General features: G+C 39.2%; 1 protein-coding gene across 2 annotated transcripts in view; it reads left to right on the top strand.

Moving 5' to 3' along the window:
• GABRA5 (gamma-aminobutyric acid type A receptor subunit alpha5) overlaps positions 1-3,993 on the top strand; it is a 103,261-nt gene extending 99,268 nt beyond the window's left edge. For both annotated transcript variants that reach the window (XM_060293915.1, XM_030873214.2), the window contains one exon: positions 2,717-3,993. In XM_060293915.1, coding sequence (XP_060149898.1) covers positions 2,717-3,016 — 300 coding nt within the window. In that variant the 3' untranslated portion in view covers positions 3,017-3,993. The remainder of the gene's footprint in view (positions 1-2,716) is intronic.
• Positions 3,994-15,980: the final 11,987 nt, after the last annotated feature.

Genomic DNA, 15,980 nt, shown 5'->3' with positions numbered 1-15,980 from the left:
GATAACAAGCGCTAAAAACTATACTTAAAAAAAAAAAACGGACAGACAGAGCCCTAGGACAAATGGTAAAAGCAAAGCTATACGGACATAATCACACACAGAAGCATACACAGACACATTCACAAAAAGAGAAAAAGGGGAAAAAATATATACATTTTTGCTCCCAATGTCCACCTCCTCAATTTGGGATGATTCATTGTGTATTCAGTTATTCCACAGATGCAGGGCACATCAAGTTGATTGTGGGGATATAATCCGCTGCTCCTGAGGCTGCTGGGAGAGATTTTCCTTTCTCTTCTTTGTTCTCACAGCTCTTGGGTTTCAGCTTTGGATTTGCCCCGCCTCTGCGTGTTGGTCGCCTGAGGGTGTCTGTTCCCCGCCCAGACAGGACTGGGTTAAAGGAGCAGCTAATTAGGGGACTCTGGCTCACTTAGGCTGGGGGGAGGGAGGGACACGGATGCGGGGTGAGACTGCGGTGGCAGAGGCCGGCGTGACGTTGCAACAGCCTGAGGTGCGCCGTGCGTTCTCCTGGGGAAATTGTCCCTGGATCACGGGACCCTGGCAGTGGTGGGCTGCACAGGCTCCCAGGAGGGGCGGTGTAGATAGTGACCTGTGCTCACACACAGGCTTCTTGGTGGCAGCAGCAGCGGCCTTAGCATCTCATGCCCGTCTCCGGGGTCCGCGCTGATAGCTGCGGCTCGCATCCGTCTTGAGCTCCTTTAAGCTGTGCTCTTAATCCCCTCTCCCCGCGCACCAGAAAATAGAGAGGCAAGAAAAAGTCTCTTGCCTCTTTGGCTGGTCCTGACTTTTTCCCGGACTTCCTCCCGGCTAGCCGTGGGGCACTAGCCCCTTCAGGCAGTGTTCACACCGCCAGTCCTCTCCCTGCGCTCCTACCGAAGCCCGAGCCTCAGCTCCCAGCGCTCGCCCACCCCGGCGGCTGAGCAGACAAGCCTCTCGGGCTGGTGAGTGCTGGTCGGCACCTATCCCCTGTGCGGGAATCTCTCCGCTTTGCCCTCTGCACCCCTGTTGCTGCACTGTCCTCCGTGGCTCCGAAGCTTCCCCCCTCCACCACACGCAGTCACCGCCCACAAAGGGGCTTCCTAGTGTGTGGAAACCTTTCCTCCTTCACAGCTCCCTCCCACTGGTGCAGGTCCCATCCCTATTCTTTTGTCGCTGTTTTTATCTTTTTTCTTTTGCCCTACCCAGGTACGTGGGGAGTTTCTTGCCTTTTGGGAGGTCTGAGGTCTTCTGCCAGCATTCAGTAGGTGTCCTGTAGGAGTTGTTTTACATGTAGATGTATTTCTGATGTACTTGTGGGGAGTAAGGTGATCTCCACGTCTTAGTCTTCCGCCATCTTGAAGCTCCCTCCCACATATTTTTAATGGTTAATATATTTTCTTTCTTTTTTTAAAAAACCATAGTTACTGGGCTGTGTATTACATTTCCCAATCTTATTTATCTTACAACTGGAAGTTTTTACCTTTTGACCACCTTCACCCATTTTGCTCCCTGTCCCCTGCCCTCTGGTGACCAACAATCTGCTCTCTGTATCTATGAGTTCAGCTTTTTTTTTTGTTTTTTTGTTTGGATTCCACATATAAGTGAAATCATATGGTATTTGTCTTTCTCTGTCTGACTTATTTCACTTAGCACAATGCTCTCAAGGTCCTTCCCTGTTGGAAATGGCAGGATTTTCTTCCTTTTTTATGGCTGAATACTATTCCATTGTGTTCCAATGTGTATTCTATTGTATGTATACACACACACACACACACACACACACACACACACCACATTTTGTTTAACCATCGACTGGCAGACACATTGTTACCATATTTTTGCTATTGTGAATAATGTTGCTATGAGCAATGGGATGCAGATCTGTTTTTCAGATAGTGATATATCTTCTTTAATTATTCTTTGGTTTTCCAAATTTAATTTAATGAGATTATGTTACTTTGGTAAAGGAACAGAATTTTTCCCAACATTCTATCATGCAAATTTTCAAACATACAGAAATGTTGAAGAACTACAAAATGAAAACCTGTCTACTATTAACATTTTACTGAGCTTGTGTCATCACCACCCATCTATCATTTATCTATCTATCTATGTTACCTAAAATCTGTCTATCCATTCATCCATCCACCCATCCTCAATCCATCTGTCAATACATCATATTTTTTGATGTATTTCAAAGTAAATAATACATTTCCCACTAAGACTTCAGTAAGCATGTCACTAACTAGAGTTCAATATTTGTTTACTGTTTGATTCTTTTGAAGCAAAATTTACATAGTATGAAATGCACAAATGTTAAGGGTACTTTTGCTGAGGTTTGATGAACATGTTCACCAGTAAACCCAAATCCCTATCAAGATAGAGAACATTGCCAGCACTCCAGAAAGGTCACCATGCCCCTTCCCAGTCCATTCCTGGTCCCACCACAACAAAGGTAACCACTATTCCGAATTTTTCTACCATAAAGTATTTTGCCTGTTCTAGAATTTCACATCCAAGACTGGCCATGTGGGGTTCTAGGCATAGAAGTCTGTGGAAGGCTGCCCTCTGCCAGAGCTAAGCTGATACCCTCTCTGTCTCTGTCTTTATGTCTGTTTCTGTCTCTCTCTTTTGAGAGATAAACCTTCAGAACCTTTAGAAGTGAACTGACAGCTGCCTGCAAACGTCATGCCCTTAAATTTTTTATATTTTGCAGAAAAAGGAGCGTGAACTTACACTAAATAAATCAACAAATGCTTATACTACTGGGAAGATGACCCACCCCCCAAACATCCCAAAGGAGCAGACCCCTTCAGGGACCTCAAATGCCTCTTCAGCCTCAGTAAAACCTGAAGACAAGACTTCTGAAAACAAAAAGACTTACAACAGCATCAGCAAGATAGACAAAATGTCCCGAATTATATTCCCAGTCCTGTTTGGCACTTTCAACCTAGTTTACTGGGCAACATATTTGAATAGGGAGCCAGTGATTAAAGGGGCTACCTCTCCAAAATGAGCTGCCATGCTCCCAAACTCCAAGACAGCCATACGTTCAGTGACGGGCACCAAGGAGAGGCTGAGCTTGGGGGACCTCCCTTTTTTGGGCACTATCTTTCAGGAAATTTTTGCATGTTTAATAATATGTACAAATAATATTGCCTTGATGTTTCTATATATAATGTCAGATGTTTCAAAGATGTCACATTGATAAATCAAGCCACTTTCTAGAAAAACAGGAGACAATGGCTCTGATACTCAGATGCTCAGTATCTTACATTGATAGTTTACAAACAAGTATATTTTTAACTGTTCCAAGTGTTACCTAACAATGTTTTTTATACTTTGAATGTCATTTCATACAAATTTTCCCAGCAAATAAATATTTTAGGAAATACTCCATGATTACTACTTGATCAACTCTCACAAGAAACAAATATCACAAAGAGCACATTTTTCATTGAAAAAGAAACTGTGGGCATTTATGTACAAAACTAATTGCCTTTGATAATTCTTACTGTTCTGAAATTAAAAGTACTGCATGATCTTATGTTAAGAAATAGAATAAACAAATATTTATGCAGACATTTAATAACAGAAATATATGATATGTTAGATTAACAGATACAATGTTTCCCCAAGGAAAAATTTAACTGCTTAAAAATAGTTTTTGTGGGGGAGGTGGGAATGAAACTTACTTCTCTCCCTCCGACTCCCCCCACTAACTGAACAATGACCAAGAAAGAAAAGATCTTAAAACAAAAAGTAGTGTGATGACAGTCTTGGCATTTGGCCTGAGCATCCACTGTCTGAAACACTGACCACACCTCACTGCAGACAGTGTGTAGTGCTTCAGTGGTGAGAAATTGTAAATGAGTTATTTTCCATTTTATTTCCCTGTATGTTATTTCATGATTGACTTATTGCTCTGTTAGCTTTTGTATATGAGCCTTAAATGTTCATTAAAAAATAAACTGATCTTGTGGATAAATGTCATATTTTGAAAAATATTTCATATTTTGGTGGGTGGATTGACTCATTTTCTAAAAATTATGTAAAGGAAACCCATCATGAAATTGCTTGGGAAAAAGTGTCTCACTTGGCTGCTCACCTCTGTTCCAATCTAATTCTTCTGGGTAGTATGTAGAGAGAAAGCTGACTTCAACCACAGTGAGGTGAATAGGTAGAATTGGAAGTTCTTTCCGTCTCATACATCTCCAGGGTGCGGTGCCCTACGGGTCTCTGCTTGATAGAGCTCTACCTGAAGGTGTTCCCAAGGTGGGTGCTTGCTGTGGGCAAAGTGACTACTCAGTTCTCCATGGCTTTCCTTTTGTTTTTTTTTTTTTTTTGGCAGTATGTGGGCCTCTCACTGTTGTGGCCTCTCCCATTGCGGAGCACAGGCTCTGGACGCGCAGGCTCAGCGGCCGTGGCTCACGGGCCTAGCCGCTCTGCGGCATGTGGAATCTTCCTGGACCAGGGCAATAACCCGTGTCCCCCGCATCGGCAGGTGGACTCTCAACCACTGCACCACCAGGGAAGCCCCATGGCTTTCCTTTTGCTGTTTGTAAAGAGTGATACAAAGAACTGCATGTGGACCAGCTACTTACTGTTAGAAGAAGTATCCAGGAACAACATGTATAAAAGGAACAGTTTCTGTCTCCTCTATGACTTGTAAAAGGGAAATTATGACCATTAGCAAATGGTATCAAAATTAAACCTGCCTAAATTGACTACTTCATGGTACCTAATTCTTAAAAACACATCCACCTCACCATGTTTCGTGGACACAGACATGGTCATGGCCATGGACACACATATAGGCAGATATTCAGAAGTCTTTCATCTTGAATAACCAGATAAATGCCTATAGCATCCATTCACTGAAAACTCCAAGTACTTATCCTGACAAGCCTTTTCACAGGATTCAAGATCAGGTATTACATTTTATCAGAGTAGTAGGAGAGATGCACAGAACTACTACATTCTTCAAAAGACTGGTGCCCATTTTTGGCATCCCTTGTTCATTAAATACACAGAGGTTCCATTGCCGCTACTCAGGCTCTCATAATAGAAAGGTAAAGGTCAACAAAAGGGGTGCTCTTAAAACTTCACACAAGAAGCATTTCTCTATTTCGAATGGTGCTATATTTGTAGAATGATGTTTGTGCTTTCCATTATACCACAGCATAAAATTGGCCAAAACCAAGGGCAGACATGAAGCTGACTATGAAGCTTCTGTTTTCATTTACTGTTTATTTTTATTTCTCTTACAGTCTTTACAGTTTAGCCTTGCATTGTAGTTTGGAGAAAAATATACTATAGGTTAGATCTAAAAGGCTACACATACATACAAATGCTCACTTTAAACATCTCAATCCTAATGGGAAATGATATCTTCCATAGCAGGTTGCAATAATTTTCTTGACAAGTCCTAGCTTTTGTTACAGGAAACCCTGGAAGCCCTGCTAGGTGAATTCCAGTTTGAAGATCTAACTACTGCATTTACATGCTGCTCAGCCTTAAATCTGATGAATATTTAGTGAAAAAGGTCATATCAGTTGTCTGCTGATTTTGTATTATAGATATTTCAGTGTTTGTTATTTTTAATGAGGACATAATGAAGAATCACCTTGGGAAAAATGACAACAAGGCAAGGAATAAAATTTTTTGAAAATAATTATAAATTACAGTGCTCTACTTTTAGAACCAGAGTATTTAAATGTATCTCTTTTGACATCAACATAAATAGACAGAATATTCTAATAAGTCAGCAATCAGTATTACTTCTCTATTTCTCAGGAAGCGATGGGTCTATTTAGGGCAGACTATGGTGAAAGTTGACCTAAATGTTTATATGCAACAATTGGGTTCAGATATTTCGAGAGTAACTATCAAAGTTAAAATGATACAACACCCTGCATTGAATATTGACAAGGAAGTTGTAATCTTCTAATCTATTTGTTATGTTAATGCTTTAGGAATAATGCTGTATGTCTCCTTTGTGATAAGTTAGGGGAATTAGGTAAGGTAAATGAGAAATCTCTATTTTACAAATAAGGATATCAAAACCCAAAGAGGTTAATCTATTGGCTCAAATCATTAGGAGCAAATAGATTGCAGTTCTCATAGTTTCTAAATCTGGGTTCACAACCCCATGTAGTTTCTTCCAGATGGAAGATGATTTAGAACAAAAATGTAACCTAAAATGGAAAATCCTACTTTAAGCAGTGGCTGAATGATAAGAATGCCCTAGAGAACATTTTTTACACTGAAAACGTGACCTTTAAGTCTGTTCCTTCTTATATAAGATTTTTGTGCTTCTGTGATCCTAGAAACTCCTCTTGATAGAATGGACCTGTCACAGTACCACTCTCCCCATCTGAGAGAGAGACACAGAGAGAGAGAGAGAGAGAGGAGGGAGCAAGGATGCAGGGAGGGAAGAGAGAGAGAAGCACTGATTGACTAGAACCCCGTGTTTGGATGTGATTGCTCCTCTCAGAGCACCCATGTAAATGATTACGGTGACTGCAAGGAGCGGGGAGTCTACATCAAGGGGAAAGCATAACTACGATGGCACAGAGTCTTCAATCAATGTTAGCCTGTACTGTAAGAACTAGCTTCAAATCAAAAAGAACTTTTTTAAAAAAATTGGAAATGCCATAGTTCTCTCAGTGAAAACAGTAGTTTAAATATTTAAAAATTAGTCTTAATGTCTTTATTACAATATTAGCACATCTGGGACAATCAATGCCATGAGCAAACATGGTGAGGATTTGAATATGAATTACTACTCTGATCATTGCAATTACTTGCCAGGTTTGCAGTGATGTAAGGTAATGCTTTTGAAGTGTGCAAAATGGTTCATTTCATCAAAGATTTGCATGATTATCTGTTTGTCAGTGTCATTTTCAATAGTCTATCTCAACTCCAATCTTAGTGGGTCTGTAGTTTATTTTAAAATGAGCCTGGATTCTTTATGGAAACTTGTGATTGAAAAATATTTACTGCTTAGAATTTCCCTAATATAAAAGTCTGAAAAAATGGGTTTCCCTTAGTTTTTCTGAGTTCAGATCGAAAGACAAGTAAAACCAAACATCAGATACTATATTTTGCAATGCATAGCCTTAAAAGGAAAATTTGAAATGAGGTTTAATTGACTCAATATAATTTAAGCCTAATTTATTATACATTCTTCATGTTGCTACCACTGTCTCCGTAGCAGCCAACACTATTCCAGGCCAGTGACAGGTGCTCAGTGAATGTAAATTGATGGAGGGAATGAATACCGGAAAGTGGGTGGCCTGGATGTGATGAAACCTCTTTGGGTAGGGGTGGTTGTATCCCACCCAAAGAAAATATGTCTTTAAGAGTTTATAAAATAAAAATTTCGGGATTTTTTACAAACGTATCCATATTTCACATAACAACATTGGGAACACACCCACACACGGCAACAACTGGCTTGGCCTGAGTAGCAGGCTGACCCTTTAGGTCAGTGGTCCCCAGCAATCTTGGCACCAGGGACCGGTTTCGTGGAAGACAATTCTTCCATGGACGTGGGGGGTGGGGCGTGGGAAGGTGGTTCAGGCTGTAATGCGAGCAATGGGAGGGATGGTTCAGGCGGTAATGCCAGCGCTGGTTCAGGCCATAATGCAAGTGATAGGCAGCAGCAGCAGATGAAGCTTCGCTCAATAGCCCGCCGCCGCTCACCTCTTGCTGTACGGCCCGGTACTGGTCCACGGCCCAGGGGTTGGGGACTCCTGCTTTAGGTAAAGTGGCCATATAATTTACTATTCAGAAATGAGACTGCTAGATGGTGGAGAGAGTACCTCAGTAAATCTTCTCCCTCAAAAAGCAATGACAACTCTGGCAAGATTATCAAAAGCAACCATTTCAGAACTCTGGAAATTTAGATAAAGGCACACAACAAATTAAAAGTGTTTATTGAAGAAAACTACTGAGCCTCAATTAGAAAAGTGGGTCTATGACACTTTAGCTTAGGGATATTCCCATCTCCCTACCAGCTCCTTGGCATGGTCCCATAAAGACCAGCAGCTTTGCTGACACAAAGTGGGCTAACTTGATTTGGAACTCCAGAAAAAGCCCTGTCCCCAAGGCTTTGCCACGATTCGACCTGACTTGGAGCTCCAAGGAAAAGCTTTATTCCCAGGGCATTGTTGATAACAGAAGTCAGTAGCAGTCAGGGAAGGTAAATAGTATAGATTCCTAGGGCTGTGATATAATCTGGGGCTAAAAAGAGTCCAGCCAAAAATTTTAAAAGATAATGTAGGGACTCACATGTCCACAGTGAACTATGAAAACCTCTGACATATTCCTAGATCTGGAAAGCTGTGTGCATCTTCAGGGCTGTGTGAACAGTCAAGAATGAGCACAGAGAGCTATGCTGATACAGAAATGACACCTAGAAAGACAACTACAAATTAAATGAAATTGAAACAAACAGAGATTTTATACTCTAGGAAATACAAACACTACAGAACTGGTCCAGGAAAGTTACTAAACAACAACAAAAAATCTAACCTCCAGCAACAAAAAAAGTACAACAACAAACAGTAAGTAGGAAGGGAAGAATGACTGGATTTCAAAGTTACTGAAATATATGTCTAGTATGTCCAGTTTTCAACAAGTACTATGAAATATGCAAAGAAGCAGGGAAATATAGCCTATATACAGGAAACAAAACAATCCAAAGAAACTAACCTTGAGGATACTCAGATGTTCAACTTAGTAGGCAGACTTTAAATCAGCTTTTATAAATATGTTCAAAGAACTAAAGGACACCATGTTTAAAAAATTAAGGAAAAGTAGGACAACAATGTTTCACCAAATAGATAATAGCAATAAAGAGACAGAAATCACTTTTATTTTATTTATTTATTTATTTATTTATTTATTTGCGGTACGTGGGCCTCTCACTGCTGTGGCCTCTCCCGTTGCAGAGCACAGGCTCTGGATGTGCAGGCTCAGCGGCCATGGCTCACAGGCCTAGCCGCTCCGCGACATGTGGGATCTTCCCAGACCGGGGCACGAACCCGCGTCCCCTGCATCGGCAGGTGGACTCTCAACCACTGCACCACCAGGGAAGCCCAGAAATCACTTTTAAAAAGAACCAACTAAAATTTCTGTAGCTAAAAAGTACAGTAACTGAAATGAAATATTCAGAAGTTGGCCTCTATATTGGATTTGAGCAGGCAGAGGAAAGAACCAGCAACCTTGAATGTAAGTGAATAGAGAGTATTCTGTCTGAGGAACAGAAAGAAAATACAGAGAATAAAATGAACAGAGCCTGAGACACCTGTGGAACACCATCAAATAGACCAACATATATGAAATGAGTCCTAGAAGGAGAGAGGAGAGATAAAGAAGAAAATTATTGAAGAAATAATGGTCAAAAGTTCTATATCAAGCAAAGTTATCCTTCAAAAGGTAACTGAAATAAAGACATCTCTGGGTAAATAAAAAAAGAGTAAATTAATCTATAACAGACCTACCCTACAAGAAATATCGAAAGAAGTATTTCAGGTTGAAAATAAATATTAGATGGTAACTTGAATCCATACAAAGAAAGAAAGAAAACCAGTAAAAGTAATTACATAGGTAAATATAATAGGAAATATAAATATAGTTTTTACTCTTTCTTCTCTTAACTGATTTTAAAAGGTAGTTATTTGAAATAATAATTATAAAACTGTACTGTTGACTTTATAAGCAGTAATTTGTAGGATAATAATATCATAATGAGGGGATGACAGGGCCCTATATTGGAACAAAATTTCTGTATACTATTGAAACTAAATTAGTAATAATCTGAACTATATTGTTTTAAGGTAAGAACAATACTCCCCAGAGCAACCACTAGGAAAATAAGTAAAAGTAAAAAAAGAGTAAATAATCCATTAAAGGAATTAAAATGGTGCACTATAAAATATCTAACACCAAAGAAGGCAGAAAAGGAGTAACACAGGAACAAAGAGGATACAAGAAAACAAAAAGCAAAACAGGAGGTGTAATTCAATCATATCAATAATTACGTTAATTATGTTAACAAATGTATTTGGTATTCCAATCAAAAGGTAGAGATTATCAGACTAAATTTTAAAAAAAGATCCCACTATATGCTGTCAATAAGAGACAGATTTCAGATTCAAAGACACAAATAGGTTGAAAGTAAAAAGATGATAAAGACACATCATGCATGCATACAGTAACCAAAAGACTACTGGAAAGATTATACCAATATCAGAAAAATAACTTTAATATAAAAAGATTACTAGAGACAAAAGGGACATTTTATAGCAATAAAACAGTCAATTCATCAGGAATATATAACAATTCAAAGCAGATATGCACCTAACAACAGAGTGCCAAAACATATGAAGCAAAAACGGACAGAACTGTAAGGAGAAATAGACATTTCAACAATAATAGTTGAAAACATCAATTCTCCACTCTCAATAATTGATAGGACAATTGGACAGAAAATCAGCAAGGAGCCAGAAGACAAGAACAGCACTATCAACCAACTTGACTTAGCTGACATTAATAGAACACTCTCTCAGCAATGTCAGAATATATACACCTTCTTTACAAGTGCACCTGTACTATTCTCCAGGATAGAGCATTTTCTGTATCATAAAACAAGTAGAAATACACTAAAAGAGATTAAAATCATATAAAGTATGTTCTCAAAACATAATGGAATTAAATTAGGAATTAGGAATTTATTGTACGTGGGCCTCTCACTGTTGTAGTCTGTCCCGTGGCGGAGCAACAGGCTCCGGACGCGCAGGCTTAGCAGCCATGGCTCACGGGCGCAGCCACTCGGCGGCATGTGGGATCTTCCCAGACCGGGGCACGAACCCATGTCTGCTGCATCGGCAGGCGGACTGTCAACCACTGCGCCACCAGGGAAGCCCTAAACCAAGACACTTTTAAGAGGACTCAAGACTGATAATTACACCAGAAAAACAGGCATAAATCAAAACTGACTTGAGCAAATTAAGGCTTGGGTTCATTCTGCCTTTGGCTGGGAATCCACTATACAGTTCCCCATAGTTCCCGCTCCCTCTGCTTCAGTCATCTCCAGAGTGAAACCTACCTCATCCTGTGAACTTTGAGTCTGCAGCACCTTTTTCAGACCAGTTTAAACTGGGGCATTTCAGAAAACATGCACTTTATTTTCAAATAAATTAATTTTAAACTCCACTATGCCTCATCCCTATTTTAAGCCATTTTAAAAACATAGATTACATCAGAATTTTTAGATTTTTTATTAAACCCACATGACAAAAGCTGTGCTATGGGAACTTTTTAAGAAGAGCTTGGCTTTACCCTTTCGTTGCATACAGCTACTGACCTTGTCTTGGCCTTGGGAATACTTGACATTTTTAAATGGTTAATTTCTAATCATAAGATATTTCTGGAAGTTCCATGCTTTACTAGAAACGTATACCATGCCAAATCTCAAACATCCTAAAATCTTCACAAGGTAAATAAGACAAGGGAAAAGAAATTTCTACTTTTCTCACCCATTGTTTTTGCTTACAGGAGTGAGCCAATGGAGCGTCATTGTGTGGAGGGGAGTTTCTTAGCAGAAGTATCCTAATTGAGATGAATTGGGAGATTGGGATTGACATATATACACTTATATGTATTAAATATATAACTAATAAGAACATGCTCTATTAGAAAAAAATTAAAATTTCAGAAATACATAAATAAAATTGCATGCTTTGAAAAACTGCAATGAAGGACCATAAAAAAAAAAAGAAGTATTCTAACTGAAGTATCTGGGCATGACAGGGGCAAAGGCAATGTAAGTGTAGTCATTCAAAACCATTCTTCTGACTTCCTGAGCGTTGTCTGTGAGAGAAAGTAGTTTGAATATTTTTGTGACCCTTTAACTTGCTACTGAAAGAGTATACCTCTCTTCCTCCAAATGTTTAATAGTTAATGATTTTATATTCTTCAGCAGTAAAGCAGAGAAGCAAACCAGTAGGAGATATAGATATAGATCTGTAAATATATAGATATATGTGATAAACATACATATGTATTGCTCATACACTATGGAAGCTGGCAAGGCAAGTTCAAAGTCTACAGGGCAGGCCATTAGGAAGGGACTGTCAGGAGCAGTCTGGAACTCCAGGGACACAGGCCAAAGATGTTTGCCCACAGATGGGAATCTTTTCTCTTTCTCCATATGTCTCTCTGTCTCTCTCCAGAAAGTCTCAAGCCAGTTTTTAAGGCTTTACATCTGATTAGGTCAGGCCCACTGAGGAAAATGTCCTAAACTTAAAGTCAACTGATTAAGGATTCTAATTACATCTACAAATTCCTTCACAACAGCACCTAGATTTATATTTGATTGAATAATTGGGGACAGTAGCCTAACCAAGTTGACAAATCAAAATGCCACCATAGTCTTCCCCTTGTCAACTTGGCACCCACACACATCTCTTAAATCATATTTAATGTCCAAATAAAGACAGTAACAAAGTTATATTTCTGCTTAAAATGAAGCAACTAACCTAACTACAACCCAAAACATGCTAACACTTTCCCCAGAAGAGAACACAAAGTCTTTTGGCGCTGTACACTCATGTTTTGATATCTTATAACTTAAATAATGAGATATAAAATTAACTATTGTTAACATCCTTTATATTAGATAAGGGGATAATAGAGGAAGGAAAACAACAATATTTGTATACACACAAAAACATATTCACACCAAAATAAAGAAGAAATATTCATAACTGTTAGACTCCTCATTTTTGAAACTGGCCATATGGTTGTAGCTGGTATTTACAAATACTTCCTTCCACTAATTATTTCATATTCACTTTACCCTCATCAAGCATTTCAATTGGTCATGGTGTTTTGCCTGATAGGCTGACCCAGATTCATTCCTGGGGGGTTTCTGCTGAACTGTGTTGCTGAAGTTTTCCATTGGCTTTAATCACAGGACATGAAAATACTAAAAGATTCCTTAAGATATCTCCTGTATTTTAGGCATACTCTTCCTAACGTCTCTTGTGGAGCAGCAGTCCAATTTCCCCATGGTCATTAGGGTTAATCACCCAGCCAGCACAGTCAGTCTCTTTCCTGGCTTCTTGATTCAGAGGCCTGAGTCCCAAATGGCTGGTTGCCAGTCTTATCTCTGTTTTCAATGGAATCCTTGTCATGTCCCCAAGTAGAAGCATTCCTCCCTTCGGAACTGAGACCTCTAGACCAGCAGAGTCTAAGGTCAAGGAGAATAGGAACCAAAATCTTTCTAGGTATTGTTGACGCTAAAATCTTGGCTCTCTGTGCACTAATGCTGAATAGAAATACGGAGACAGAGTTTTGGAGGAAAAAGAAAAAGAGTAGTTTTATTCTTTGCCAGGCAAAAAGGGAACACAGCAGGCTAGCACCTCAAAAACTGTACCCCCCCTCCCTGGGGAAATAGGAGAAGACTTATAGGTGGGGTTCGCAGTCTGGGGTAGGTGATAAGGATCAAAGTAGTGAAGGTCTTGTATTTTTATTATTCCCGAATCATTTCAAAACAGTCACAGCTGGCATCAGGCAGCCCAGTAACTGGGTCCGTTTGTCTCTGGGTTATTGGCCCACAACCTTCTTTCTGAAATGCAGAATGCTACAAGGGAGTGTAGGGGGTGTAAACACCAGGTGCAAGATGTAATTCAAACTGAGTCAGAGTGTTAGAGGTTAGATTTGTGAAGGACAAGTCTAGCTACAAGTGTTTGTTAATAGTAACTGCTAAGGAATAACTAAGATTGTTTAACTCTTTCAGGCCTGTTTATGCTGTTTCCCCAGCCTGTTTATTGTTTTTTTTCCTTGTTTATCAGAAAAGCCTCATTTCTATTTTTGCTACAACATTGTCACCTAGCTGGTGTCATAGCTGAACCTTTGAAGGCTGCTATAACAAATTACCATAGAGTGGGTGGTTAAAACAATAAACATTTATTTCACAAAATTCTGGAGAGTGGCAGGTCCAAGGTCAAGGTGCTGGCAGATCCTGTGTCTGGTGAGGGCCCTCTTCCTGGTTTTCAAATGGTTGTCTTCCTGTTGGGGTGCATGTATATTTTTGAATTATGATTTCTCTGGGTATATGCCCAGGAGTGGGATTGCTGGGTCATATGGTAGTTCTATTTTTAGTTTTTTTTTTTTTTTTTTTTTTGCGGTACGCGCACCTCTCACTGTTGTGGCCTCTCCTGTTGTGGAGTACAGGCTCCGGTCGCGCACGGGCCCAGCCGCTCTGCGGCATGTGGGATCTTCCCGGACTGGGGCACGAACCCATGTTCCCTGCATCAGCAGGCAGACTCTCAACCACTGCGCCACCAGGGAAGCCCTATTTTTAGTTTTTTAGGGAACCTCCATACTGTTCTCCATAGTGGCTGTACCAATTTACATTCCCACCAACAGTGTAGGAGGGTTTCCTTTTCTCCACACCCTCTCCAGCATTTATTGTTTGTAGATTTTTTGATGATGGCCATTCTGACAGATGTGAGGTGATACCTCATTGTATTTTTGATTTGCATTTCTCTAATAATTAGTAATGTTGAGCATCTTTTCATGTGTTTTTTGGCCACCTCTATGTCTTCTTTAGAGAAATGTCTATTTAGGTCTTCAGCCCATTTTTTGATTGGGTTGTTTGTTTTCTTGTCATTGAGCTGCATGAGCTGTTTGTATATTTTGGAGATTAATGCCTTGTCAGTTGCTTCATTTGCAAATATTTTCTCCCATTCTGAGGGTTGCCTTTTTGTCTTCTTTATGGTTTCCTTTGTTGTGCAAAACTTTTAAATTTCATTAGGTCCCATTTGTTTATTTTTGTTTGTATTTTCATTACTCTACAAGGTGGGTCAAAAAAGATTTTGGTGCGATCTATTTCAAAGAGTGTTCTTTCTAGACTTCTATAGTGTCTGGCCTTACATTTAGATCTATATTTAATCCATTTTGATTTTATTTTTGTGTATGGTATTAGGGAGTGTTCTAATTTCATTCTTTTACATGTAGCTGTCCAGTTTTCCCAGCACCACTTATTGAAGAGGCTGTCTTTTCTCCATTATATATTCTTGCCTCCTTGATCATAGATTAGTTGACCATAGGTGCATGGGTTTATCTCTGGGCTTTCTATCCTGTTCCATTGACCTATAATTCTGTTTTGTGCCAGTACCATACTGTCTTGATTACTGTAGCTTCGTAGTATAGTCTGAAGTCAGGGAGCCTGATTCCTGCAGCTCCATTTTTCTTTCTCAAGATTGTTTTGGCTATTCAGGATCTTTTTTGTTTCCATACAAATTGTAAAATTTTTTGTTCTAATTCTGTGAAAAATGCCATTGGTAATTTGATAGGGATTGCATTGAATCTGTGGATTGCTTTGGGTAGTACAGTCATTTTCTCAATATTGATTTGTCTAATCCAAGAACATGGTATACCACTCCATCTGTTTGTGTTGTCTTTGATTTGTACCATAGTTTTTTAAGCTGTTACCTTTGGAGGAAACTTAATAAAGTTACATGGGATTTCTTTGTATCATTTTTACAAGTTCGTGTGAATCTACAATTATATAATTTTTTAAGTTTAATTAAAAAATTACAATGATTTTCAAAAAATATTCAGAGGAAAGAAAGCCAAATGAAAATTAAATTGATACCTTCTCCACAACATATGAGAGACCAGAGAATAATGACAGTTAAGAGAAAATAACTTTCAAATTGAATTCTATATGTAGGACAACTATATTTTAAGAAAGAAAATGCACCGGAGACATTTTTAGGTTAATAAAAATCTGTGATTTTGGGTGCCAAATGATCCTTACTAAAAGAAATTCTAGGAAGTGGAAGAAGATCCTAGAAGGAAGTTCTGATATAAAAGAATGAAATGAGAGCAAAAATGTTGCAACCATGTTGATAATTCCAAACACACTGAGCACACAAAACAATTTAAAAATTGCCTAATAT

This window comes from Globicephala melas, chromosome 2 (assembly GCF_963455315.2).
Source record: "Globicephala melas chromosome 2, mGloMel1.2, whole genome shotgun sequence".
NCBI lineage: Eukaryota > Metazoa > Chordata > Mammalia > Artiodactyla > Delphinidae > Globicephala > Globicephala melas.
This window is presented reverse-complemented; position numbering and strand designations above follow the sequence as displayed.